Source organism: Temnothorax americanus, unplaced genomic scaffold (assembly GCF_048541705.1).
Source record: "Temnothorax americanus isolate GAGA-0224 unplaced genomic scaffold, ASM4854170v1 Scaffold12, whole genome shotgun sequence".
Taxonomy (NCBI): domain Eukaryota; kingdom Metazoa; phylum Arthropoda; class Insecta; order Hymenoptera; family Formicidae; genus Temnothorax; species Temnothorax americanus.
In genome coordinates this window covers 3,682,349-3,708,545 of record NW_027509253.1, presented here as the reverse complement: position 1 = coordinate 3,708,545, position 26,197 = coordinate 3,682,349, and the positions used below count along the sequence as shown (strand labels likewise).

Genomic DNA, 26,197 nt, shown 5'->3' with positions numbered 1-26,197 from the left:
CTAGATAACATCCTCGATAAAATCTTAGCAATTTAGACTAGCAACCTCTCGTTTATGGTGTCCTGAACAATTTGAAATAAAAATCGTTCTTTTGATAAGATCTCCACCTACCTCTTCAGACTAGCGTGCTTCGCGCCGTTCAGAATCTTGTTCTTGCGTTCGCTGCCGGCGGTGCTGGCCACGCTGTCGATGCTGTAGAGGCTGTCGTCCTTAGTAACCCTGTTGGCGTTGTGCAGGGTCGATTTCCTCGCGGTAGTCGTCCCGTTGTGCTTCGGGCTCTCGAGGGTCGGTCGAGGAGAGCCGTGCCGGGCGACGGGATCGCCGCCGGCCGGATCCTCAATCCTGGTGGAGACGATCATCGCTCTAGTCGCGTCCGCGCACTTTCTCGGCGACGTGGTCACCACGGCGGTGCTCTTCTGCAGCTTGCCGGTCGCGCGATAATTGTTCTGTTGGCCGCTGGGCTCGCCGGGCGGTGGCTTGTCCTCCGTCGGCAGCATGTACGACAACATCGTCCCTTTTCCCTTCACCTGCAGGGCACACGGGAAGCAAACACGTAGGCGGAAATTCAGTACGAGATCGCCGTGGAAGATCGCCCGGGAGTCATTAACCGGGTATAGGCGCGACGACGGTGAGAAAAATACGAAACGACACAAAAGAGATCAATCGAGGGTCGTCGGAAGCGGATAGAAAAAGTATACCGTTCACGGTAATAAGAGCATGACGGCAAGCCGGTTGATTAATGCTTCGAGAGACGTAGTTAGACCAGTTACAAGTTAACAACATACCGTTCGAAACAATTGGGAAAGATTCGGATAATTCTAAATCGAATGCCAGGAGTTAGAAAAAGGTAAAACAGCATTTAAACGAACGTATCTATTCATTTAAAATCAAGGTTAGATATGCTAAGAGAAACTTTTGAAACTTGAAATATTTCTAAATGTCATAGTTTTCTGAAGAAACAATCGTATAACCGTTTTGAGTAGTATATATGTATAATCTTCTTGAAGAAATTTTTTTTCGCGATACAGATTAATCCTTACTTAAAAAGACATGAACAATATAGGAAGAGCTATCGGTGCGTCAAGAACTTCAAGTTGTATACTATTAAAAAAAATAAAAGATTAAAATTATTAAAATTATTACACAAATCTGCAGTTGGATACACATTAATTTTCACACCTCAATAATCTGACAAATCGTAAAAATGTCACAGAAGAAATTTAATCAAATATCAAGTTGAATTATCGGGAGATTGGTTCCATTGAGACGAGAGAACGCGGAACAATAGCGAGCATTGTTCCTGGAGTATTAAAAGGGTTAAGCCGAGTAAGCGGTTCGATATCTTGTGACGGTCGAGCGATTATACGAAATCACGCGTGTCGCGGCGCCTATAGTTCGCGTATATAGTGGAGAGGGCTATTATTAGCGCGATAAGTCGTCAACCGTCTCCTGTCAAACCGGGTATGTCTCCGTCCGCATCGCGAAAACGTCTTTCCCGGACGAGCGTCATCGTTATCGTCATCGTTAGTGAATAACTGTATTGGATCCATCCGCCGCCAACGTTACGCAAACAGCCGCGGATCAATCGGAACGAGAGAGAGCGGGCGCGAAGAAAACGATCCGTTTTAAATGCGTTTACATATAGCCGCGCACTGACTGACATAGACCTGACATCGCACTTCCTATCTTTAGGCGCCGCCGCGTCTTCGACAATAAAGTCTGCGATATCGGATATAGAAGAAAGCATTGGAAAGAATGTGTCGACGCATGAAAAGAGTGTAATTGAGAAAGGCATTATTGTCGCGAAGTCAATTAAATTAGAAGAAACAGTGAACTTTGATGTAGATAGAATGCTCAATAAAATTGTGGCAGAATAATATACGTCCAAAGATTTTTAACGCTATATAAATACAATATAATCAATAAAAAATGTTAAAAAAGTACTCTTCTTCTGCATAAAACAATTAAAACTAATTAACGTAGAACTGATCCACGAGTAAACGGAAAATCGCAAACGTATACGCGAGATAAAATCGGGGAAATCTAAAATATCGCCGTCTAAGAATTCGTGCACAAAAATTTGGAAAAAAAGAAGGGAAAGAATATCGCTCCACTGGTTTCCGCGTCTCATATATACGGATATCGGGATCGACTCACCGGCGCGAAAGCTCACGCGACGTTTATCGCTCACCCCCTCAAGCCGCTTAAGCTCAGTCTCAGTTTACGGTCAGACGCACCCACCGCTGTTCGTTTCTCACGCGCGCAATTTCGCACGTTGGCTCGTTAACTTGTGTATGCGCGTTTGCCGCAAACTCGGGTCTCGCGACTGCTACCGCGACTCCGAGCTTCGCTAACACGCTCACTCGCTCGCGCCGACACGCCTGCGCGCTCAAACGAAGTCACATTCGCGTCGCGCGATTCCGCTTTACGACCGCATCTTGATCACTAAAACGATTGCACGGCATTGATGGATATTATTAGAAATTTTTGAGATTATTTTAGCACGTTAATTTCTGCCGAAAAAGTAGACGTTATTTCCACTAAAACGTATGGAAACCACCCTCGACAATTTTCAGACAGTGACTCGTAACGCCGAAATTTTCGTGTCACTGTTGCCTCCAACGCGATTACGAATACTGTTACTTTCGGTGCAGCAGCGAGTAACTTCCATGGAGGATAGCGAGGAGAGAAAAGGAACGTTCGCCAACGGAACGCCGAATCGCGACTGCAGAGCGCGACGCAAAAGCGAGGCAAAGGTTACAAGACAGACGGCCGACTATAGCTATACCTACTCTACTCCGCTCAAGTCGCCCGCTCTGCTCTCCGTTCTGCCGCTTCTAGACGCCGTTCTATATACCGCCGCCGCCGCTGTGGCTCTTACATCAATTCGGATCTCGTATCGCCCTCCCGAGACGCATGCATCTTGCACCGTGCACCGGCCTACCTGCCGCACGTTTTCCCTAACCCGATGTGAATTCGGATTCCTACCTGCTTGAAATAGTGACTTTCTACCTGCAGAACTCGCGACTGGTCGTTAATGTTGCATCGAAAGGCAGGAGATCGTTCAGGCCGCGAGTTTTTATAACTGTGCGCGGAAGTGGGTCGTTTCTGTAAAAAGCGGTAAATTGGGAATTGACATGGTCGCCGGGTAACAATCGCAAGTCAACCTGTGGATCATTTTTGTACGTTTCTAATAGTAATTGCTTTCTCCAAAAGAGTAAGTACTTTCTCCATATTTTATTGACACACGAACGTAGCATCAAAATTCTTTTACATAATGTCTTTCTAATGAAAAAATCTGAGATGTACATTGATCATTTATCAAATTTATTTTCCTTAGATATGTATATAAAAGAGAGATGCAGGCAGAGAAGGTTAATATTTATCTGATAGTTTCTTCGTATCTCTATTCCCGAGGCTAAACCTGGCAGCAGAAGAGTACTTATGATCATTGCGCAGAGAGGAGAAAATGTTCCACCGAATCGATAAGATTGCAGCTTACAAGCTACGATTCAAGATCGAATCGGCGAGATGTATCAGTGGAATCTGTAAATCTCGCACACGTATCTTATCTTTTATTAATAAAGAACATAATCGAATTTATTCTTCATTTATTACTAATTTATTACTAAATTGAATTTCAATATTAAAAATTAACTATTTTATGTCATTCTGATTACACGACAGTTATCTATAAATACACAGAAAAAAAAGTGTCAAATCAAAACTTATACACTCGCAACGCTCGCAACAATCTATAATCTTCTTATAAGAATTTCAACTTTTTTTTCCTTGGTTGAACTATATAAATGACTTCGTTCAAGCATGTAGTATTCTTTTAAACGATTTCTTAGTGATGTGGAATTGAGACGTGCCTGTTCCGTGATAGCCTGTACGCGGAAGAGAATGTAACTTAAGATACACCCTCTAATCTCGCCGATTTGCGACATTACTCAAAGTATTCTGCGGAACCGAAACGGTCGATCGCTTCGCGCGTGCAGCTAAACTGCAAGGTGCAAACGCGCATTCGTCGTGGCAGCCGTGGCGACCGTGGTATCCATTCAACCTGCTCCTTTCCCATGCGAACCCCCGCCTGGTTTAAAGAGCCCCGAAGTGCCCTTCCGTGCGTGAAGAATTTCACGGCTGAATCGGCTCCCGTCCGCTCCCGTTACGCGACTTTGCGAACACCGGAACGAACTCGGTTTTCCTTTGGCGAATCACGGTCACGGATATTTCGAGTCCGCACTCGTCTGCGACTGTTTCCAAGGCAGACTCGCAGCCAGTTGACCCTTTAACCGACTTTGTCCGTTCCATATTTTATAATGCTAAATCGATCTTCCAATCGCGTATCTAGCAATTTGCGAAACTTATCAAGGTGTGAAAATTAATTAAAATTCTCTCAGAGCAATTTATATACCTATATACATTATTTCTCATTCCGTAAATAAGATACATTTTCCCGTATCGTCAAATAGATTGTGATATTTTTAGTTTTAACAATTTTTGCATCGACATAATGGAAAATTTGTCTTAAGGGGATCGATTTTTATCGCAGACAAAATACGAAAGAATGCAAACTGGGACGTACTCACGTTCGCGCCAAGATGTACTCGAGGCAAGGATGTCCGAAATGTCCTCTTGATAGAGTAGCATCGGGACTACCTGAAAAACATTTGTAGTCGATTAGTATGAATATCTTATCCAGCATTTTACTCTAAATATAGATATATTTTATAAATTTCTCTTAAATATTTGTTGTAAAACTATTTCTAAGTGTATAATGCATTGCTTTACTTATCCCTTTCCTATCGTTATATATATAAATGCCATTATAAAAAGTTTTACTTTACAATCATCGAGATAAGTCTAATTTCAAGACTATTTCGAGGATTGATTAAAGTGATATCTTAAAGATAAACTTGTATTATACTATACTAGATAACCACTGGATCGTTAGACCATGAATACTGTCCACAGTTTAAGACTGAAAGAACTTCTAGGTATCGTCCTAAGAACGACGAAGTATTCGCTAAACAGTCTATTACTTGAGAATGAAGAGGACGCATTTACGACGACGGGGTTTTTTCCCTCTCAAACCGGGGGAAAAGCGAGGGGTAACAAAGAGAAGAAACGATCTCGTCTCTCGCTTGAATGGCCACCTGTTTTCGCGGACAGGTGACATCACGCACACGCGGGCGTGAGAACCCGAGGACGCACGAGCTGAGGGCAATGACTTCTGGAACACCGACGCGCGCCGAGAAATGAATAACGATACTCTCTCTGGAGAAGAGATTTGCGTTGCCGGGGGAAAACTGGCTGCCACGATTCCACGAAGCAAGTGCGGAAGCTGTCTCAACGGCCGGCAAACGAATGGAATCGTTTGAATGCCTTTTCGAGCCATTATATATCTCTGATATAATTACGTAGAAATATATATATACACATACAAGATTCGCGTGCGAGACGAGAATCAGCTTTGATATCGCACACGCGGTAAGCGCAATAAGTCGATAAGAGCGGCTTCTAAAGTAAAGACTCCAGCTGACTCCAGCGAGCCGATATATCTCTAAAGACTGCACGCGTGATAAGAAAGCCATACGCGCCGGCCGCATGCGGGGTTCTTTCGAACCCCGTGGTGTGCATTAAGAGTCCGGCTTATCCGCGTCGGGCAACCGTTGCGCGATAACTCCACCGCGCTTATCATCTGCGTGAGTCACCTTACCCTGCGCCTCGCCAAGGTCGTGCGAAGGCGAACGCGCGGCCGCAACCACGTTTTTTATTTACACGACAAATGACCACCGGCTACCGTCCCGAGGTTTCTGATAAAAGAGAGGGCAGGAAACTCGAGGATTCTCGACGATTCGTTCTCGATGCTATCGAGATTTTCACGAACACCATCAACGAATGTATAATCAAGATTGAGACGGTTTTTATTTCATACAGACAATCTCTACACAGAGAGAATTTTTCGTTATTTTTTACCGTTAAATTCATCACAAACTTGGAACAACTTGCAACTGGCGACCAAGAAAATTTTGAAATATACCTACAAAAGACATTATATACAAACAACGTACTAATAAAAATTACCAACCAGATTGGTAATTTTTGAAAAATTATTGTAATTTTACTATATATTTTGGTAAAATTAATCAAACATCTTTTACATTTTATTGTAATAGATATTAATATTTTTTATTATGGTAGATATTAATCAGAATAGCTCGCACATAAAACTCTTCGTAATACATGTTGTGCCATAACTACCATGATTTTTAGGGTAAATTCTAAGAGAAAATTCTCTCTGATAAATATATTATAGATTTGTTATTAAATACGAAAGTATAGAATGTGTGATTATGAAAATGTTACGCTGACCCAATTTTGGGTTCATCCATTTCATGCGTGTTTCGGAGACGAAAGGTTAAACGCACGACGGCGAATTATGCATAACGATGGCCGCCGGTTCCGTCGCGATTACGGAGCAATGATGCAATGCGCTTGAGTGCACCGGGGCGTTAAATTGATAAATTTGCATGCCCCCGCCGTTGCGTTCGCATGCAGCGTGCGGCGTATCCCCGTGCTGCACGCACGACGCACGACTGAAACGGGCTTCGTCTCGAGAGCGGAATAAACCTCGCCGTTCACATAATGCAGACGAAGCGCAGGCGGCCCGCGATAAATCTGCCCTTGCGAATATCCGAAATGTCAGTACAATCGAGCGCGTAAAACGGATGCATAATATGCAGCGCGTCAGTCGAGATGAATTAAGACGAATTAATTCCGAGATAATTTTCTTAAGAAATTTCCTCAAAGAAGGTGTTTTTCCAAAATAATTCTTTATACATTTGATCTATGCAAAAAAATGGCTAGTAAAAGCAAAAGCACAAAGTTTCGAACTAAAGCAGCGGAAAATTTAAAAAGACGTCGCCTTGAAATCTTATACCTTTGGCAAAACAGATAATTTACTTTTTCGAAACTTATCCTCTCGGCATAAATTTCTTATACTTATAAAATTTATAGTAAAAAGTTTATACCACGAATCTTATTAATATTTTAGACGCGATGAAAGTTAAACTTCGCGAGCGACAAGAGTTTACTGTCGTGGGAATTTAGTGTTTTACGGTGGCAAAGTGACGCAACTTTTCAAGACGACTATAGTTACGACGAATACGAGAGGCTGTGTGCGCGTACAAAACGATCGGCGAATGACATCATCGACTACCATCTTGCTCGACGAGAAACGTTTACTCGAATGTTTGCCGCGCCGCCCAGATGCTCGTCAGGTCATGTATTTTTATCGAGTAGAGACAGAGTATCGCGAAAATATCACGCGATTGTCGACGTAAACTTCAAGATCTGCCAATTTCTTTAGTGCATCCTTACAATCACGCGAAACTGTCCTTCGATATTATAATATCGCTCGGCTCGAGTGTCGTTGCACTCGAACGAAGACACCGCGCGGGAACAGGCTGGTGAGTGAAATCGCTGGCGAGGGTTAAAACTCGCCGCTTCTACAACGATTATGTTTCTACTCACGAACGCGATTTCACGACACGTGCACTGCAAACGTGGGATGAGGTCATCGCGGTGACGTCAACATCTGATTGCGCGATTTCTCAACCTTTCCTTCCGTCCCCGCCCTTCGGCTGAGTACAATCGACAATCGACCAAAGAGGAAAAGCAGAGAGAATTTTATTTGTGTAAAATTAAATATTTTACAATTTCAGGAATAAACAAAAATGTTTGAATATACGACGCCTTTGTGCGCAGATTTTTTAATCATCGCTCGTTGATCTAGATTTATCAAAGACATAAAGCAAACTGTAAAATGTAAAAATCCATGAATTTTATCTATATACGTGCTTCTTAGAACCCTAACTCGATGAAATATCACTATATATTCTTCAGACACCTATGCACGTCGGTGCACCTATGCGAACGCAACTTCCGCTCGAGCGCGCGCGTACATGTATTATATTTTCAGCCACAAAGTTGATTCACGAGCCGACCCGAGTCCAGGAATAGTCGATCACTGTAAAAGCCGTTGCGCCGCGTAGGAATAAGGGCCGGCTAGCCCGCTCGACTTTCATTGCCGGTCCAGTCGGATCGAGAAAACTGACGTTTACTGCTATATAGGGATCTCAGAGTTAGAGAGAGCGTTATCGACGGCCTCCGCGATTCAATTATCTTAGTATCTAATCTAATCCGCGATAATTACAACGGAGTCGTCCCGCTGTCGGTGCTCGTTAGCCCTGGCTCGCTGTCCGAGAAAATACTCGCGAAATTTCGTTATACAGAGTAGTTTACGAGATTTGCGTTAGACGTCGGCAACGTATGATAAATATGTAGTCGGGTTTTTCCCGATAAAAGTCAAAAAGATGTCGAAATTTAACGAATTCTGAGACAAGATTCAGCTTTGCCGCAACGCAAATGGAAGATAGAAATTGGATTCTCGATTTCGTGCAACAACTTAATAATTTCACGCGGATTTTACTTAAATTTACAGAACTTTAATATAGACATGCGCATATTGTAAAATATAGTTAACGCGTCAAATAAAGTTACGAGAGAGATGCAATTTATAAACTGTGCATTGTATGGCATGCCGTTTTACTTTTTAATAGCATAAATAAAATTATACTCAATATAAAAGTTTCAAAAAATAATTGTCTTCAGAAAAATTGCGATTCTTAATAATGAATTAAAATTATGTCTAGACATAATAAAAATTGACGAATTAAAATTATGTCTAGACATAATAAAAATGAATTAAAATTATGTGTACACATAATTTTAATTCAGCCAATTTTTATTATGTCTAGACATAATAAAAATTGTATGAATTAAAATTATGTGTACACATAATAAAAATTGTATGAATTAAAATTATGTGTACACATAATAAAAATGCGGAATTATAATAAAAATTGGCTGAATTAAAATTATGTGTAGACATAATAAAAATTGTATGAATTAAAATTATGTGTACACATAATAAAAATGCGGATTTATTTTTATGTCAGACATAATTTTAATTCATCCAATTTTTATTATGTCTAGACATAATTTTAATTCATACAATTTTTATTATGTCAAGACATAATTTTAATTCATACAATTTTTATTCTTTCTAATAAAAATTGGATGAATTAAAATTATGTGGGTATAATTAAAATTCAAAGTTTGATCATCTAAACATTTATGTATTTAGATAAAATTTTTATTCGTTGAATTAAAATTATGCCTTGACATAATTTTAATTCTGAATTTTAATTATGTCTTGACATAATAATAATTGTAGGATTAAAAATTATGTCCTGCTATAATAAAAATCTGGTTTTATTTTTATACACGTTGTGCGTTGTATTTGAGCATAATTTTAATTTAGTAAATTAAATAATGTCAGGATGCGTAATACAAATTCTAAATTATTTTTATATTTGGACAGAATTTTTATTCGGTAAATTATTGTGTCGAAACATAAATTTAGTTTACCGCATTATTGACTCAACATGATAATATTTTAAAGAAATACTATTTATCTAAACCTTCTTAAGCTTTAAATAAGAAAAGTGGGTAATACGGAAATAGTCTTTTATAAAAATAAGGTGAATAAATTTTTTCCTTTACTAAGAATGGTTTTATAAAGTGATTTACTTTCATAATGTAACGCAAAAATAAAATGCTTCTAAATTTAAATAACTGATGTCATAATAAAAATTGACACGCTTAAATTGTGGAAGCATGTAAATTACAAAATTTAAAAATGCGATTTATTCTGTACATTTTAAATAATGCACGCCTTCAATGTGTTCCTACGAAATTGCATTCAATTTTTCAAAATTTTGCAAAGTGAAAGATTTAATTATGTTAAGACATAATAAAAATGCATTATAATTATGTCTTAACATAAGAATAATGCTACATTTCTTTATAAAACGCTGTGAAACGCCGTTTTATTTTTCAGTAGCATAAATAATATTTTACTTGATATAAACGTTTCAAAAAATAATTGTCTGAGAAAAATTGCAATTCTTATTCATGAATTAAAATTATGTCTAGACATAATTTTAATTCATTAATAAGAATCGCGATTTTTCTTAAGACAATTATTATTCTATCTTTTGTATTGAATGGAATATTTATTATGTTATTAAAAAGTAAAACGGCTCGCCTTATCAATTTTTATTATGTTATGACATAATTTTAATTGGATGAATTAAAATTATGTCTAGACATAATAAAAATTGGACGAATTAAAATTATGTCTAGACATAATAAAAATTAGATAAATTAAAATTATGTCTTGACATAAAAATAATACCGAATTTTTATTATGTGTAGACATAATTTTAATTCGTCCAATTTTTATTATGTCTAGACATAATTTTAATTCATTAATAAAAATCGCGATTTTTCTTAAGACAATTATTTTTCGAAACTTTTATATCGAGTACAATATTATTTATGCTATTGAAAAGTAAAACGGTGTGCCATCCAATTTTCGTTAAATTTTACTTTGACGAATTAAAATTATGTCTAGACATAATTTTAATTAATTATTTTTATGCCTAGACATAATAATAATGTTTCTAAACCATTTTTCTCTTTATTGTAAATTGGAGAATTAGTTTTTATTTGTATACTAAAAATGTTTGCTATTAAAAAGTAAAACGGCATGCCATAGCATTGCAAGCCATATTCGAAGGAAAGAGTCAAGCAGAAATAACGTGCGTAAAAGTTGCCACCGATTAATTTCTCATCGAAACGGCATCGGCAATCCGATTTGATTAAACCAGTAACGTCGGGAAGAATTTTCTCACGGGTAGACTTTAATAACGTTCAGAGAGGTGAGGCGGCGTTTCTTAGGTGCATACTTAGATGATTAAGAAGTAGAACAAAATAATCCTCAATTATGTCCCGTCCGTCTGTTCTGCTACTTCTCTCGTTCTTCGGCCTCAAGTTTCCGGCACGACTCGGTAACGTTACTTTGCGACACGATTTCCGGCGGCGTGACTTCCTGCCGGAGAGTGAAGCGCACGGACTCCTGAGGAGCCTCCGCGGCTCTCGAAGATCGTAACCGGAACTCGCGCGCGCAAACGATATACCGTTATTCGGCGTCTTCCTCGTCGCCGTTAATAGAGCAGAGCATCGCGCGCGCGCGGTGGTGCTTCGTGAAGGAGTAAGCTTTATGACGGGGCATTCGGGGACTTGCCTCATCTAGTCTCGTCAAGCGCTATTTGATCCAATAAAACGATTAAGATAATTAGCTATTCTAAAGTGAGATTTTTTTACCCACGACTTCTCATTAACTCGCTATTCTAAACTGTATATATACATCAGATGTATCTCGTTATTTCTCACAGATATGTTTTTAAAGAGAGAAAAAGGGAGAGAGAGAGAGATTCTGCTTTCATTCACACAAGCACCACTGCGCGTCGGTGGCGGAAGCTCGGAAATTGACTTTAACAACGCCGTTGTCCCGCGAATTCACATCGCAGTGTGGCGCGCCGGCGCTACACTTCTCGAATTTATAGATCCGCCGATAAAGATCACGAGCATAAATGTTCCATAGTAATCTGGATCTCCCGACTGCGAGAAAAGCGTGCGTCCGATATCGCATGATTCATGAATCCCGAATTTCAGAGATACGCAAACTTTATAACGTCGCGGAATTTGTGGAGACATAATAAGATATACACATTTATAGATCTTCGTATTCATGTATCCTAGTCGCACTGTGATTCTATTTTGATATTAGTGCAATGAAAAAATAATAATAGAACAAGAATTTATCGAACACATGAGATAAGAATATAATCTAATATTCGCAAATCAAAAAACATCAATTTTTTACGCTGGACTCCAATTCTGTTGGAATTTAGAGTGAAGAAAGATGGAGAAAGAAATGATTTATTCAGTACATTCAGATATCCTCTACTTTGGGCTTATCTTGCGGAGGACAGAAAACCGGTGGACCGATTAATTACGATAATACAATAATCCGCTTCACTCCCAACGGACGAGGAAGTTCATATTATACAAAAGACGAGAAGAACGTCATAACAATCTCTCCTTGATCCCGCATCTTCCGCATCTCTTCGGCTTCCTTCTGTCGCGAACATTAACGTAACTGTAGTATTAGCGGACCGTAATACGAGCTACTATCTCGCTCATAACTGCGTTGCCTTCAGACGACACTAAGATTACATGCATACAGGGTGATTCGTACTGTCACGCAAGAACTCTGCGGGAAAGCTTAAGGCTTAAATTGTCGAGAAAGAAAGAGAGCTAGAGATAGAGATTTATTCGTAGCATTCATATCAGAACGATAATAATAAAAAGTTAAGAATTAAGATTTTTATTTATCCCATAGTTTATGCATCTTGATACAAATACAATTTTTTTCATCGTTTCCATCTTTTCCAATCGGTTCGCGCATTATTTTATAACTGTAGGTATACTATAGGTATGCATTAAAATTTAAATTGCATTTTATTTCAATAAAATTATAACAACATAATCACGACAATGATATTTTAGTATATTTTTGGGATATTACGAAAATGTAAGATATAATTACTTTTAATCCTATTCGTATATCTTTTTTTATTTCCTATAATTTTTATATTAGGGGAGACCGGGGCTCGTTGGCACAAGAGGCAAGTTGGCAATGCGTTCCGTTTATATATTTATAGCGAAAAAAACAATGGAAAAGTTATCACAAAATATTTCCTATATGACATAGGTACTTTTCACAAAGTTTTATTTTAATCAGACAAGTGTTACAATAGAAAAAGAGAAAAGTCTGATTCAAGAGGTGACAAGTAAATTTTCGAGCGTTTCAAAATATCGTATTAATATATTCTTCAGCTTGAGAGAGAAGTAAATCAAAGTGACGTATCATTAGTTAAAAGAAAAGTTTCTGTTACTATACGACATGTTATTTTGACTAACAATAGTAATTTATTGTAATAAAACGACCGAAATAAAACGTATGTAGGGATGGGGTATGTTGGCTCGTATCAAGACACGCTTAGCTTGACTTGTCGTTGCCGTGCGCGTGAGACCTGTTTGAGCACGTGATTTACTATCTACAATGCTGATAGAAGCTAAATATATATTTATATTAATATTTTTATGATGAAGAAAGCTACATCTAAAATAGTTTACAATTATTTTTCTGCAACAACGTTTTGATATTCGATCATTACAAAATAACTTTAAAAGATACAATCTTTATCAAGAAGTACGTATATGTGTTACCCGTTTTGTGTTTCTATTACATATTCATTAATTTAACGTGGACTTTTGTCGCATAGCCAACTTACCCTACTATCGAGGAAAGTTGGCCACAATGCAGCACGTTCATATTTCATTTATTACAAAGAAACTATATACGGTATACATGAGCGTTCCTAGCATGAAAATGTAAAGAAAGGTTCTCTCTATCATATTAGTACTGTTTAATCGTGATAATTAGTTGTATAAAAACTCAAATGCCGAAATTGTACCAGTCTCCCCTATAAGCATTCACACACACACACACACACACACACACACACACACACACACGCACACGCACACGCACACGCACACGCACACGCACGCGCACGCTCACGCTCACGCGCACGCGCACGCGCACACGCACGCACACGCACACACACACACACACACACACACACACACACACACAAACACACACACACACACACACACACACACACACACAAGAAAGATAATATATAATAAATAAAATAGATAAAAATATATACATTTATTTATTCTAGAGGGTTTACATGTACAGAGATTAATACAAATCATCTCGATATAAATTATGCAACCTATTTATTATTTATTTTTTACTCATAAAATTTATCTTCTCAATATCCGCACAAAATTTAGTTTCAAACATTGATACTCATCATTTATCGCTATGCTTTAGCAAGTTCCGCAAATTATTTTACGACACTCTATGTATCAAACGTATCATTTTTCATTAAACATGAGACGAATTGTCGCATAATCGGCAGATATCCGATTTCACCCCTCGCTGTGGTCAGCTGCGCGGCCTGTCGGATTTTCTAAAGATTAGGATGTACGCTAAATCGAGCAGACTTAACGAGTCAACGATTAGACTACCGTATCTCGTTGATGAGAACCGGTGAAACGCTTCTTGTTAATGGCAAGGATTAACCTGGCAGGATCGTTATGAAAAGATACGCCGCCAGTAACGTCTTGAAGAGTAAGCAATTCCACTGTTTATTAATGCATGGTCTTTGTGCAGAGTAACGTATTCCAAACGCGCCGTAACGGATATTTTAAATGGTGTTATATTCCTCAGGTAATGATAGCAACTGAAGATTGCACAGTTAACAGTTAGGTGAAATACAAGTAAATAAAAATATTTTTATGGTAAGTTCGAAAACGCAATTTATTGCTCACGGAATTTCAATTTGTGGCTTAATAATCACGACTTCAAGTATCAAAGAGTTGCAATAAAGATGAGATTATAAGCAAAAAGGTTAAAAAATAAAAGTATTTAGTAAGAAAATTATACATCGCGGGCAAGAGACGTAATTATAATTCCGGAATCGTGTCTAACCTTTCAAATTGAAAGTCTCTGCGAGTTGTAATCTTTAACATTAAAACCGCGATAAGAGAATTAAACAGAGGGGACCCCCAAAGTGTGCGTCAAAGGATTAATAAGCCCGGGTCAGCGACCGTGGCTGGACGTTTTATCGACGAGCAGCAGCAGCATCACGAGTGCGTTTCGTCTGGCTTAAATCGTTCGTATCTCTACGGACCGCTTGAATCGGGAGTGCAACGATGCGCGGGTTCTGCGCATCGCTGATGCAATTTCGCGCGAGAGATCAGTGAGTTTCTGTGCGGCTAGCTAGCTCGCGCCATAACGAGATAAAGTCATTTCACGGCGATCAAAGCGACGAGAGGAAGATGAACGGAAGGGATTCACGGAACTCCTTCTTTCGTTTATCTCGTTTTCGAATTTATTGGACACCGTCGGTCGGAGTTAAGAGAACTCCCGGCTCCTCGGTAATTAGCACGTTACCGATCAAAAGCGCTATATATATTTAGCCCGCCTTGATTTATGTACGCGGCATAAATACGTCTCTCTCGGGACAGACGCGCCCGCGATTAGAAATTCTTCAATATATTTTGAATCGATATTCTTCTTTACTTAACATTCAGTGAGTGCATTCAACATCTTTTTAATGTTGGGCATTAAATTAAATTAAATTAAATGTTTCGGTATATATAAGGGTTAAAATTTGGTTGAAACGCCCTTTGTTGAAGATTTAAATGCATCTATAAAATAAGTCATAAAATAATGCAAAACTTACAGAAAAAGGTTGTATGGTTTGTATGAAGATGATCCATAATGAATACACAAATCACGTGAGATAAATAAAAATCTTCTAATTTCTAACTCTTTATCCCTTGTATCATTATCCCTTATATGAATGCTAAGAATAAAAAGACAATAGAAAATAAAAAAAGGAAAATAGAATAAAATTGTGGGCATAATATATTATATGATTCATTTATGCTGTTAAAGCTTAACTCTAATTTTTAATCATTTACAATTCATGTCAATTGAAATAACATCTCTTTTCGTATACATAATAAAAATGCTTCAATTTAAAGTTCGATCGATCGATTGGCAATGTGTGAGAATCTTGTCCGTTATTTACCGTCGGATAAAAATGTTTCGTGTTCTCGCACGATGCCGCGTTTACCACGATCACCGTAATAACGGGCGGAACGATAATGACAGTGCCACCGTGGAGGTTAACAATTTCCGAGTCCGACGAGTTAGGTTCTGCATACGTATGACGGTGATGGTATTGAAATTTCTCCGACTGACTATTACGCGGTCATCCACCTTGCACGATCATCGACTTCAAATTGGCAAAGGGTTCCGGTGTTGTGAGAGAAAACGATGACAGAAAATATTTCGTGGAAGAGAACTTACGCGGTAAAAAAAAAATCAAATGGATAATTTAAGAATAGATAATTGTCGTATGCTAGAAATTTCCGCGAACAGTATCGAGAAAAGACTTTTAAAAACGTAGTGTTTAGCTACTACTATATTATTGCGAAGCAAATGTATTAGTATATACCAAGATCTAACGTAAGTTTAGTAAGTGACGTGCTCGGGCGCTCTGAGCGCATCCTAACATTGTTAACTGTCTCTGACCCGTTTACATTAATTGGCTTCCGACAAAGTTAGCCAAAGAATCTCGCCTCAGGCCGCGTGTTCTCAGATCTGCTGGCAATGTTGGGTAAGACTTGAATGTTCGGAACTCGTTTAGATTCTCGATAACGGTTAAGACAATGTAGTTCACGAATGAAATTAAACTCACTTTAAAAGTAAAATAAAATGTTCGTGGCAGAATTAAACACGTCAAATTTTACTTCAACTTTCTGAGAGAATTGCTATGATATTATTTGCGAAGAATTACCGCAATGCCTGTTAAAATAACAAAAATAAAGAAATCATTTCGATCATGCTCGCGGAGATAAAAGTGGCGCGATGAATCGAGGCTGATTATTTCAAAGGACTCGCGTCGCAACTCGGTCGACTATTTGGCCAATTGTCAACGACATGATCGATATATGCATCATCGTCAAACGGGACGAATCTGTCACACACGCGTTTCGCAAACGTTCGTGTTGCAACGAAGGAGCAGTGTGCATTTTTACAGACTCGGCTATAAAGTTGACTGGCTACTTTAGGCCGTGGGGAAATGTTCAGAAACATTGATCATTATCTCGCGCAAGATTGATTCGTGAGACAATGAGAATGAGAGAGAATTTTGCGCAATGTAAGAATTAAAATAAGAAAGCATCCAAGCAGCGCCGTGTGTATATGTATTCTAATTAGGTTCTTTGACAGAGTCTTTATCTTACAATGTATATATGATTAATTGTATATTATTAGGTACGCATGATAATATTCTTGTCGCGAGGTAAGTTTGATGAAACATATATTTAGACCACGATAGCGTATCTGTATGTGTAGTGGTGTTCCTGTGTGTACATAATCGTATACATATATATATATATGTGACATAACCCAATACGCCAATCTTGCACGCGACGACGTCGTCGCTGACCTTCAATCAGCCGCGGGACCCTCTTTTTCCCACGGCCGACTGCTTCCGTTTAGTGCCGCTGGGTACACGAACATCCTCATATAGTTCTCGATATACAGAGTATAAGTCAAAATATTCTACTTAACAAGAAAGAAAAAACAAGATTCAATATTTCTATTTCTTTAATTCAAGATATTATTAAACACACCAGTCAAACTTAATAACAGATATTATAGTGACAATATAATGCAACATAATATAATAATAATTATTGTTTATTAATTTTATTATATTGTGTAAAAAAAATAACTTTTGACTTTCAAATTACTCCACGTTTGAAACTTGGTGAAATTTAAGACCTTTTAAGTATATGCAGCGATGATATTTACGTAATCCCGCTTGCAAGTTCTCTCAGTGCGCCAGTTTGCAAAGTTTCCGAGGGGGTAGTTCCCGGGAGATGCGTTTCGAGTGACCCGGTGATTCGGAATGCGGATGAAGCGTCGCGACGACGCAAACAGTCTGCCCGCGAGAGCCCCGGGACGGGAGAAGAAGCGTGGGTGTGTCGAGTCAATTGGCGGAATTGGACGGGTTAAGTGCAACACGATACGATAATCGAATAAAGTTATCGTTAGAGCTGTAAATGCCACGGAACAGAAACGGGAACGCGATTTTTCACGAGCGAAGGCGCGCTTTTCGCTCTGGGGAGCCGTTGAACGGAAATACTTAACGTCTTGTTTCTCTGCTGATTATGCGCAAATGCCGCTTTTAAATTTTCTGTTTATAATATATCAAAAATTCTTGTAATATTTTTTTTCGAATTCTTTCCTATATAATCTATACGCGATACACATAACAATAAATTTGAAAAATAATATTATCGAATGAAACTTTTGTATTTGCACATTCCCAGCCTATCCTTAACTCTTTAGCGATTCTCGGAGACTCCGCGGGCCGCTTCCGGTTTTATCCATTTTAGCCGCGCTAATGGAGACAGTACAGACGCGTGGCTTATATAGCGAGTAGAATTTCGGTAGTTCTAGGAAGCTAGCCAGAGAGAGTTATTTCGATCCAGCGGCGTACGTATGCCGCACTGGGTCAGCGTACCAAGGCAATTTTCTGAACGCACATCAGACTGCGTTGCTACTACCGGCATCCTTGCGTTTTCACGCTAAAAGTCTTAAGCCTGCGTTAAACCTCGTTTTTAAATCAATTCTTTCTGAATTTTAATTATGATTTTAAAAAGTCAGTTTTTCAGCGCTTTTTTGCAACTTTAATTGCTCGTATAACTTTTGATAAAATTATAATCTTTTAAACAAACCAAACGATCAGATCTCATAATCCATTCTTTCTCCCCAATTTCTAAAGATATTTTTAAAAAATTTTTAAAATTGGTTTAGTACTTCCCAAGAAAAAGTACAGGAAAATTAAAAAAACAAAATTTTACCGGAGAGTACTTCAAAAGTTTTGATGCTATTTGGTGTCGCAATTTCACATTCGTTTGTAATAATTTATCATCTTTTTCTTTTTTTATTTTAGATTAAAACTATACAAGTAGAGAGTGCGCTGCCAAGTAACAAAGTAAATAAAAATTCAAAGAAAATTCTTTTCTTATTTCTTAATCATTCGCTTTTATTTATTTAGATCGTGAATATATGTTCCTTTTCTTAAACACTAATATATCGAAAATTTATTTTAGAAACAATCTACGCTTTTCTAAAAAAATAAAAAATTGATATTTTTGTCATTTCAAGTGCATCCTTTCCCTCGAACAGGTTTTGCAGGCGTAATTGACAGTCTGCATAAAATCATATTTTCTCTGGGAAGCGAGAAGATGATCTACTGATCATTTTCGTCTGCGGTGAATCGGCGAGAAAACGGAAATGGAGGTCGATACCGCAACGCGTCGTCGTTTCTGCAATTGCCAGTTTTCGTGCGCGAGGAGTGTTATACTGATATAACCTCGACTTTGCAAAGGTCGGCCAATCATTTATTCCGTACATCCGCACTACACGTCCGGGCTTACTTTACGTTCCATGCTGTTTAATTTACATTCGCGAAACTCCACGTTACTAACACGTATATACGTTATAGAGCGTGCCAACTATACTCCGAATAGCGTGCGCGAGCAGCAGAGCTGGTCGATGTTTCTAGGGTGAAAATTTCTGACAAATTTCAAACAAGCCGCTGAAAATCAGTGCAATACGAATAATTCCACTAACGTGGAAAAAATTATGTCAACGCGAAAATGAATGAAATTTGTACCGCATATAATTAATTTTTTTATTCGCGTATTTTGTACTTAAGTGAATTTTTTTTTAAATTTGTTTGTTCCAAGACTGACAAAAAACAATAAAATAACGGCCAAAAAGAAATAAAATTTTTCTAACACGTCTATTTAATTTTTTAAATACTTTTATTTTAGATATACAACTTAAGAATCAGTTGTGCTTATCTCTGTGACCGCTTATTTTAAAATAAAATAATAAGATAAAATATAAAAAATAAAAAAACCATAAATAAAATTTGTCCGACGCATCGTGGCATTGTTTCGTTCGGACGCAAAATTTAATTAACGTGTACAATGGTATAAAATCGATTTTACATTGATCAGATATTCGTAAAGAATAGCAAACGTGAGGAATCTCGAATACCTTGTAGACACATAAACCGGAAAGAAAAACTTAGAAAAGGTTAAAGGCAAACATTCGTGCTCCATAAAGTTTAAAGTGACGAGGCATGAAAGTGAATGCTTTCTGGAGACGACAAGAGTTAATAGAGCAAGTTCTATAATAGTGAATGATTGTATTGAGCGAGCTTTCAATTTAAATTCCAATTCAAAATTCAATTATTTAAACCAATTTCCTAAAATATTATAATACAGATTTGTGACTAATACTTATCAATAAACTAATAAAAGGTAAATTAATAATATATATAAGTATCGACCACAATCTTTAAAAGTAAAAAGGATGTACTTTCTTGGATTTCGTATATTGGTACTTAAGTCAAACGTACTCGCGATAAAATGTCGTTGCTTCAATCCTTTCACATTTCGAGCCTTCGGTATGCAATGCCAAAAAAACTCAAATCCTCTCACGAAACGGCTATAACTCGCACGCGCGCAAATATCGTCAGTAAGTTAGGTCAGTTGCCAGAATTAGAACGTGCCAGTGGATGATAGATGATCGCGTTCATGTTGCGTCTACAGAGAGAGTTGTATATAATTCTCAGATATATATTTTTTGGCTGACATTTCCTTAGTAGAGAGCTGCTCGATTTTCTTTTCTTTACAATATATTTGAATATTTCAATTAAATCTTAAAAACTGAACTCTCTCGAATCAGAATCTCATTCAAGATTCTACATTAACTCCGATCTTACTGACAAGATATCCTTAAAAAAAATTCGCGCCTTGTTTTCATATCGGTACTTTTTTCCAAAAATATATCAGAATTTTGAACGACTTTCATAAATCGTACGCTGTAAAACGTTTTCCCTCTCATTATAGCTTTCCCGCTGGCGAGATGACAACCCGCACGAATTTCCTCCCTCGCTTTCGTTTTCTTCGTCACCTCGCGCAAGCCTCTTCGAATTCCTCGTTGCACTGCTTCTGCACCTGACAGTCATTGCACGATATTTCCATCAGACGCCTCCTCCGCGAGTTCGCTGACAGGCTAGCGTGTCTTTTTTGCGATCCGAAAGCCGATGTCCGACAGAAATATCGTGCGATAAATGCTAAGAGCGCATCATGTAAGCCTCGCCATAAGTCTTCGAATCCTCGGTGATCGAAAATAGAGAGGAATGAAAACGGGAAAATGCAACGAGACATAGGGGAAGAACCGGAAGAGAGTTAAAGTACGCGTTTACGCAAGAGAGAAGAAGGAGAAAAAGTCGATGAGAATAAAACTGGAGATGATTACGTTCCGAGCAACGTTCCGTAATAAAATCTTCGAAAACATATTTTTCCGAGCAAAATCCGTCCTCCTAAATTATTCGTATCATTAAACCCACCATTAATCTTGCTGTTCTATTCGGGATCTTTCCGACCTATTTTCATTTTTAAAATACAATAATTCTTTGCGCGATGCTCCTTACATACATGTGATTTATATCCAACTCTTATGTTGCGTCGTTAATATCTTCAAATATATTATTAATCGTCAAATGTGAAAGTTATTAAAATAGAAGCGTTAAAATATATATGAGGTTGTTTATGAGTTCAAAGATGTGCAGTCGAGTTTATAAATTATTTCAAAAATTAGATTATAGATTTATGAATTCTCTTAATAATCTTAAAAATGTGTTTACAAAAGTTTGTAAATGCACGTGATTTAAACTCGATTAAAAAAATATTCCTGATAAAAAAGCGAGAGGGAAAGAGAAAGAAGCAGAATGTATTCGCATGGCACACACTACATACAGGATGGGCAGGTCGCGTTGAATTTCAAGCAGTTATAACGAAACAACACTCACGCCCCAGGCCCTTCGTTCCCCTTCCGCCCTTCGTCGCCGCCGGGTCCTCTGGCATTATTGTCGCGGACTCAGTGGCCCGTGAAGCTGCCGATCGAGACTATCAGATCGGGTTTCATTGTCACGCCGTTCCTCAAAACCTATGCCCAACCCTCGCGACAATCAGGTGCGGCACGTATGTACGGCTATCGTGCGCGAACAAAGTTGCCCGGATATTAGGCCAGGAAGGAAACATAAATCCAAATCACCCGCACCTGCGTCGCAAACCACACATTACACAATCACGAGCCCGTTCGCAAAAAAGAAATTCTATCGTTGAAATAAAAGCGATAGAAGAGTTCGTTATATGCGATTCGAAATTGTATTGTTTGTCAGGGTGATAATTTCTGAAATATAATATACAAAATGTAGATTTCTGAGTAGTGTGTAAATTTAATTGAAAAGATATGTGAATTCACTATAATAAAAAAAGAGTATTAAAAGAATTTTAAGTTCTGAATTATTGAGCATCAACTAATATACGAACGCTTTAATTTATATTTATGTGATATAATTATGAACTAATAGTATTTTTTCCTAATATCAAAATAAATATATAACTTTACACGTCATAAAAATGTTATAATAATCATTTATTTGCAAGATCATTTGCTTGTATCCTATCCTGAAGAAAATTCTTTTAAATCAGAAATGTCAAAAATAATAAAGTTTACTTGATTCAACGTTGTGTGTTGTTATTCAGTTCTCCAGTTTACACAATCGCAATAACGTTTTACTCTACACTATAATGCTTTCTATCTCTGTTAACCGAGAAGCTATCCATATGTCCTACATTATGTTCAATAACCATGACATTTTTTCACTTGTTTAGCTTTAGCGCGTGTACGTCTCTTATAAGTCTTCTCTGACACCAAATGCACATAACGTTTGTCGGCATTTTTCTTCAGGGACGTGAGAAATAATTGAATTATAGGATTGTCGGCCATTGGCGGGTTAAACGTCGACGAGCGAACGTTTAAGTCACGATCTCTCTGAACGAAAAGAGCTTAGCGAAATTCTATTCGGAAACAAAGACAATTGTTCGGAGAGAATTCTTTTAAAAACTCGCAATCGATATTCGACGAATTTCATTCATGGTATTGTTTTCAAATTTGTTCTTCGATAAAGATATCAATGAATTCGGTTATATTCATTCTAAAAGTGAAATTCATGAAAGTCGTTTATGAAAGAGTTAATTTTTAGTTTGTATTTTTTTGTTTCTCGAATATAAAGAAATGTAATTCCAATTTACTCCGCAAATTTAGCGCGCAAATTAACTGCTCTATGAACCAAATATTATTTTATTGCTCGACTAACTGGCACAATGTGAACGAACCTTGAGCCGAAACGTCATACTTTTTACATTGTGCCGGTTAGTCGAGCAATAAAATAATATTTGGTTTTATCACTGGTGCATGCGGATGAAGTTATTTTTCTGTATGCTCTATGAACATTTAAAAGTTACAGATATCGAATTACTCAATTTCAACGATCAAAGTGTTTGCAATAATCGTAACTAGTCGAGCGAACCTAATAAGTCGACAGGTCTTTCTCTGCAATTCTCTCTCATGGCTGCATCCTCGACTAACGTCTTTCTCGCAGCTATACGTTCCCTACGCGGAAGCTGCTGAGAGAATGGTGTGGTGACAGGACACCACCGGGAAACAATCGTGGATGCGGGATGATGGGCCAGTCGGCTCTCCTTTGCTCACGCGCACGCGGCATTCGTGCGAGAAATCGATATCGCGTCTGCGCGTCTGTACAACCCCAAGGCCGTCTACAGGTTGACATCGAGAGAGAACCATCGTCACCCCCTTGCGTGCAATCTCTTCAGGTTCTCTCTTGAGGCTTCAGAAACGGGAAATCTCTGTATTTTCTAATGTTTCATACATAACTGTCGGCTATTGTCAAAATTTACTTGATAAGAGCATTAAAAAATTTATAAATTTACAGAACAGATTATTCCTAGGGGAATCGCACCCTTATTTCAACACCGCCATTGTCGAGCGGTAAGAAAGCGATTGACTTGCGACGCGACGTTAAATTTCATTGTCACTTATTAAGAATTCCTCGAATAAAATTATTTCCGAACGATATCACAGTATTGAGTTTACAGTTTTTTTTTGCAACCCTCTGCAAACAATTAATTAAATCTATCTATCAATATGAGATTTCGAAATTATTAATACAAAAAAAGTTAAAATTTGCAAACGTGCAATCATGCATGACTTATACGATAAGCTAGCAGAAAGAATATTATCATTTAATCTAAAAATACAGCTGGAAAAAATTGTCCTGTACTTGCTGACTGTATATTATTTTTGGCCAATATCTAACCATCTTGACTTATATTCAGCAAGAAAAATATAAAGTATTGAATTTTCTGTAAAGTCACGTAAGGATTGCTGTCTATTTTCGATCCATCCAGTCAAAAAATCGTTCCAATTTTTAAGTAAAGATTTCAATTGCTAAATAAAAGAGAGATCTATACATTCTCAAATTAATATTGCTTAATTCGTTTATGCACAAGATAAAATTAATTATTCTACTTCCAACATATCAGTATATTATATAAAATTTGTATATGAAAAAAAAATGAAATTATATATGAGATTGAAAATGATTTTATTCTCAAAGTTCTAAGTAATAATTCGAGAGTACGCCCGCCGGGAAAAGCTCGCTTTTCCACCGTGATTCCTCAGGACGTTGTCTAGACGACGTCCTGGAAGCCCACCAAACTGCAACCGGGTCGACCCATATACCGGGTGACCCGAATAACCCGGGCCGACTACGTCGTTGGTCGGCAGCGAAATAACATCTGGCGTTTCGTGGCATAACACCCGATCGCGTTTTCGGGGAAGTAATTTTTTCGGAAATCAGGAACGAGATCTCATTTCGACGATATATACGATTTTTATTCAACAGCTGGTAATTGCCCAGAGGCAATTTCTGAGAATTCCGGAGGGATCACGAAAGAAATGGATTCGACGGAATGATTGTATCAGATGCCGCATAGTCTCTTATATCAGTCCGCTCATATCGGGTTAAAATAACTTGATTATTTGCCGCATTTTGCCTGCGTTAAGGGGGAAAAAAATCTAATGCGCGGCGTACAGTTGCGCAATGCGCTGACGCAATTTAGGGACGCGATTCCGAGCTTAAGTTATAACGATCCTCGGGTTTCCTTACGAGCTTTACGTCGTTAATTTCCGTGTAACTCGAACGCGGCGTGCCATTGCAGAGCAAATTATTTTATGGCCGACCGGCGTGCGGGGACTATCACGTGAAATCGAAGGATTATCGTCGGCCGAAGTAAATATTATTGCGGGCGCCAAATGCAAAAATATTTGCGTAACGAAAGCCACTATTTAAGATCAGTAAGATAAACGTTACTCCGCGCAACATCTTAGCATAAAAATGCGATGTTACTCCGTTCTCTCCTCCTCTTCTTCCTCTTCTTCGTCCTTTCTCTTTCTCCTTTCTGTGCTCGTAAAACTATACGTATCGCTTATGCGTCTTTTCTGTTATTCTTTCGCGCGTTTTTATTTTCAATTACATTGTTCGCAGAATATCTTATTGTATGCAGCTATTATTGCAGTTCGTCAAGTGGCACTTCGTGCACTCCGCTTCTCATCGGCAGAATAACGCGTCTGTGGTGAACCCGACTGAGCTTGAAATCGATAATTTAAGCGGATGTTAAGAAAGAATTAAGAAGCCGTAGATTTCCATCAATTTCAAAATAGATTCCGCGTCGCAGTCGTGTGCACAATGCGCGTAGGATGTAGTACAAACATTGAATAATTGATGATGGATTTCCGTTCGTCTTGCCAGCTTTTCATGTAAAAGTTAATCATATTTCTTTATAACAAAGCACGAGTGACTTTATAACACGATATTACTTTAGTTTGAATATTATTTACTTGTGTAGAAGATATTTTATTGATATTGCGTAAAGTACATTTTGTATCCATTACTATTAAATGGTTTATGTGATTAAAAAAATACCATGTTGCGCAAATATAATAAAATTCACTGAAATTGTGATGTTTAAAATCGAACATCCTTTCCTCCAAACGATTTAATTATTTCTTAAATAAGCAGATACGCGATGAGAAGGCACGAGACAAAACTGTTATAGTCGGTCTGTTAAAATAATCTCATCAAATCGAAATGGTCTGGCCCCGAGAAAGCCATTTACCGCTTCCGAGAAATGTCATGCGGTTGCGAGAGAAAACCCCGCGCGTGAAAATGTCAATGGAGTGCTAAGAATATTTTAATTCCGAGTATATCTTTCACGATTCCGTATTATAAGGTTCCGCTTGGATAACCGGTTAACATTTTCGCTACACGAATTAACCTCCGACACACTTATCCGTCCGCTTTAATTCCGCAAATGACCGCGCGTGTAATTGCCAAGGCGTAGTTAATTAATTTTTAACTGAAGATTCGCCTGGGCGCCGGTTTTTCGATTAACGTTAATGAAGCATCTCCGCGAGTTATTTTTTTCGGCTATTTCTATATTTCATGTTTCATTTCGTTCGGGGCAAAAAGCAAGCGATTACCGTTTA

General features: G+C 38.0%; 1 protein-coding gene across 4 annotated transcripts in view; it reads right to left on the bottom strand.

Annotated features, from left to right (window-relative positions):
* Positions 1 to 26,197, bottom strand: part of LOC143893236 (uncharacterized) — a 70,693-nt gene that overhangs the window by 36,912 nt on the left and 7,584 nt on the right. For 2 of the 4 annotated variants that reach the window (XM_077398398.1, XM_077398394.1), the window contains exons 2-3: positions 4,593 to 4,662; positions 112 to 527 (exon numbers count right to left, since the gene is read on the bottom strand). In XM_077398398.1, the coding sequence (XP_077254524.1) occupies positions 112 to 509 (398 nt within the window). In that variant the 5' untranslated portion in view covers positions 510 to 527; positions 4,593 to 4,662. Of the gene's footprint in view, positions 1 to 111; positions 528 to 2,157; positions 2,297 to 4,588; positions 4,663 to 26,197 lie in introns of those variants that run through there. The other 2 variants (XM_077398395.1, XM_077398397.1) reach the window with 2 other exon arrangements.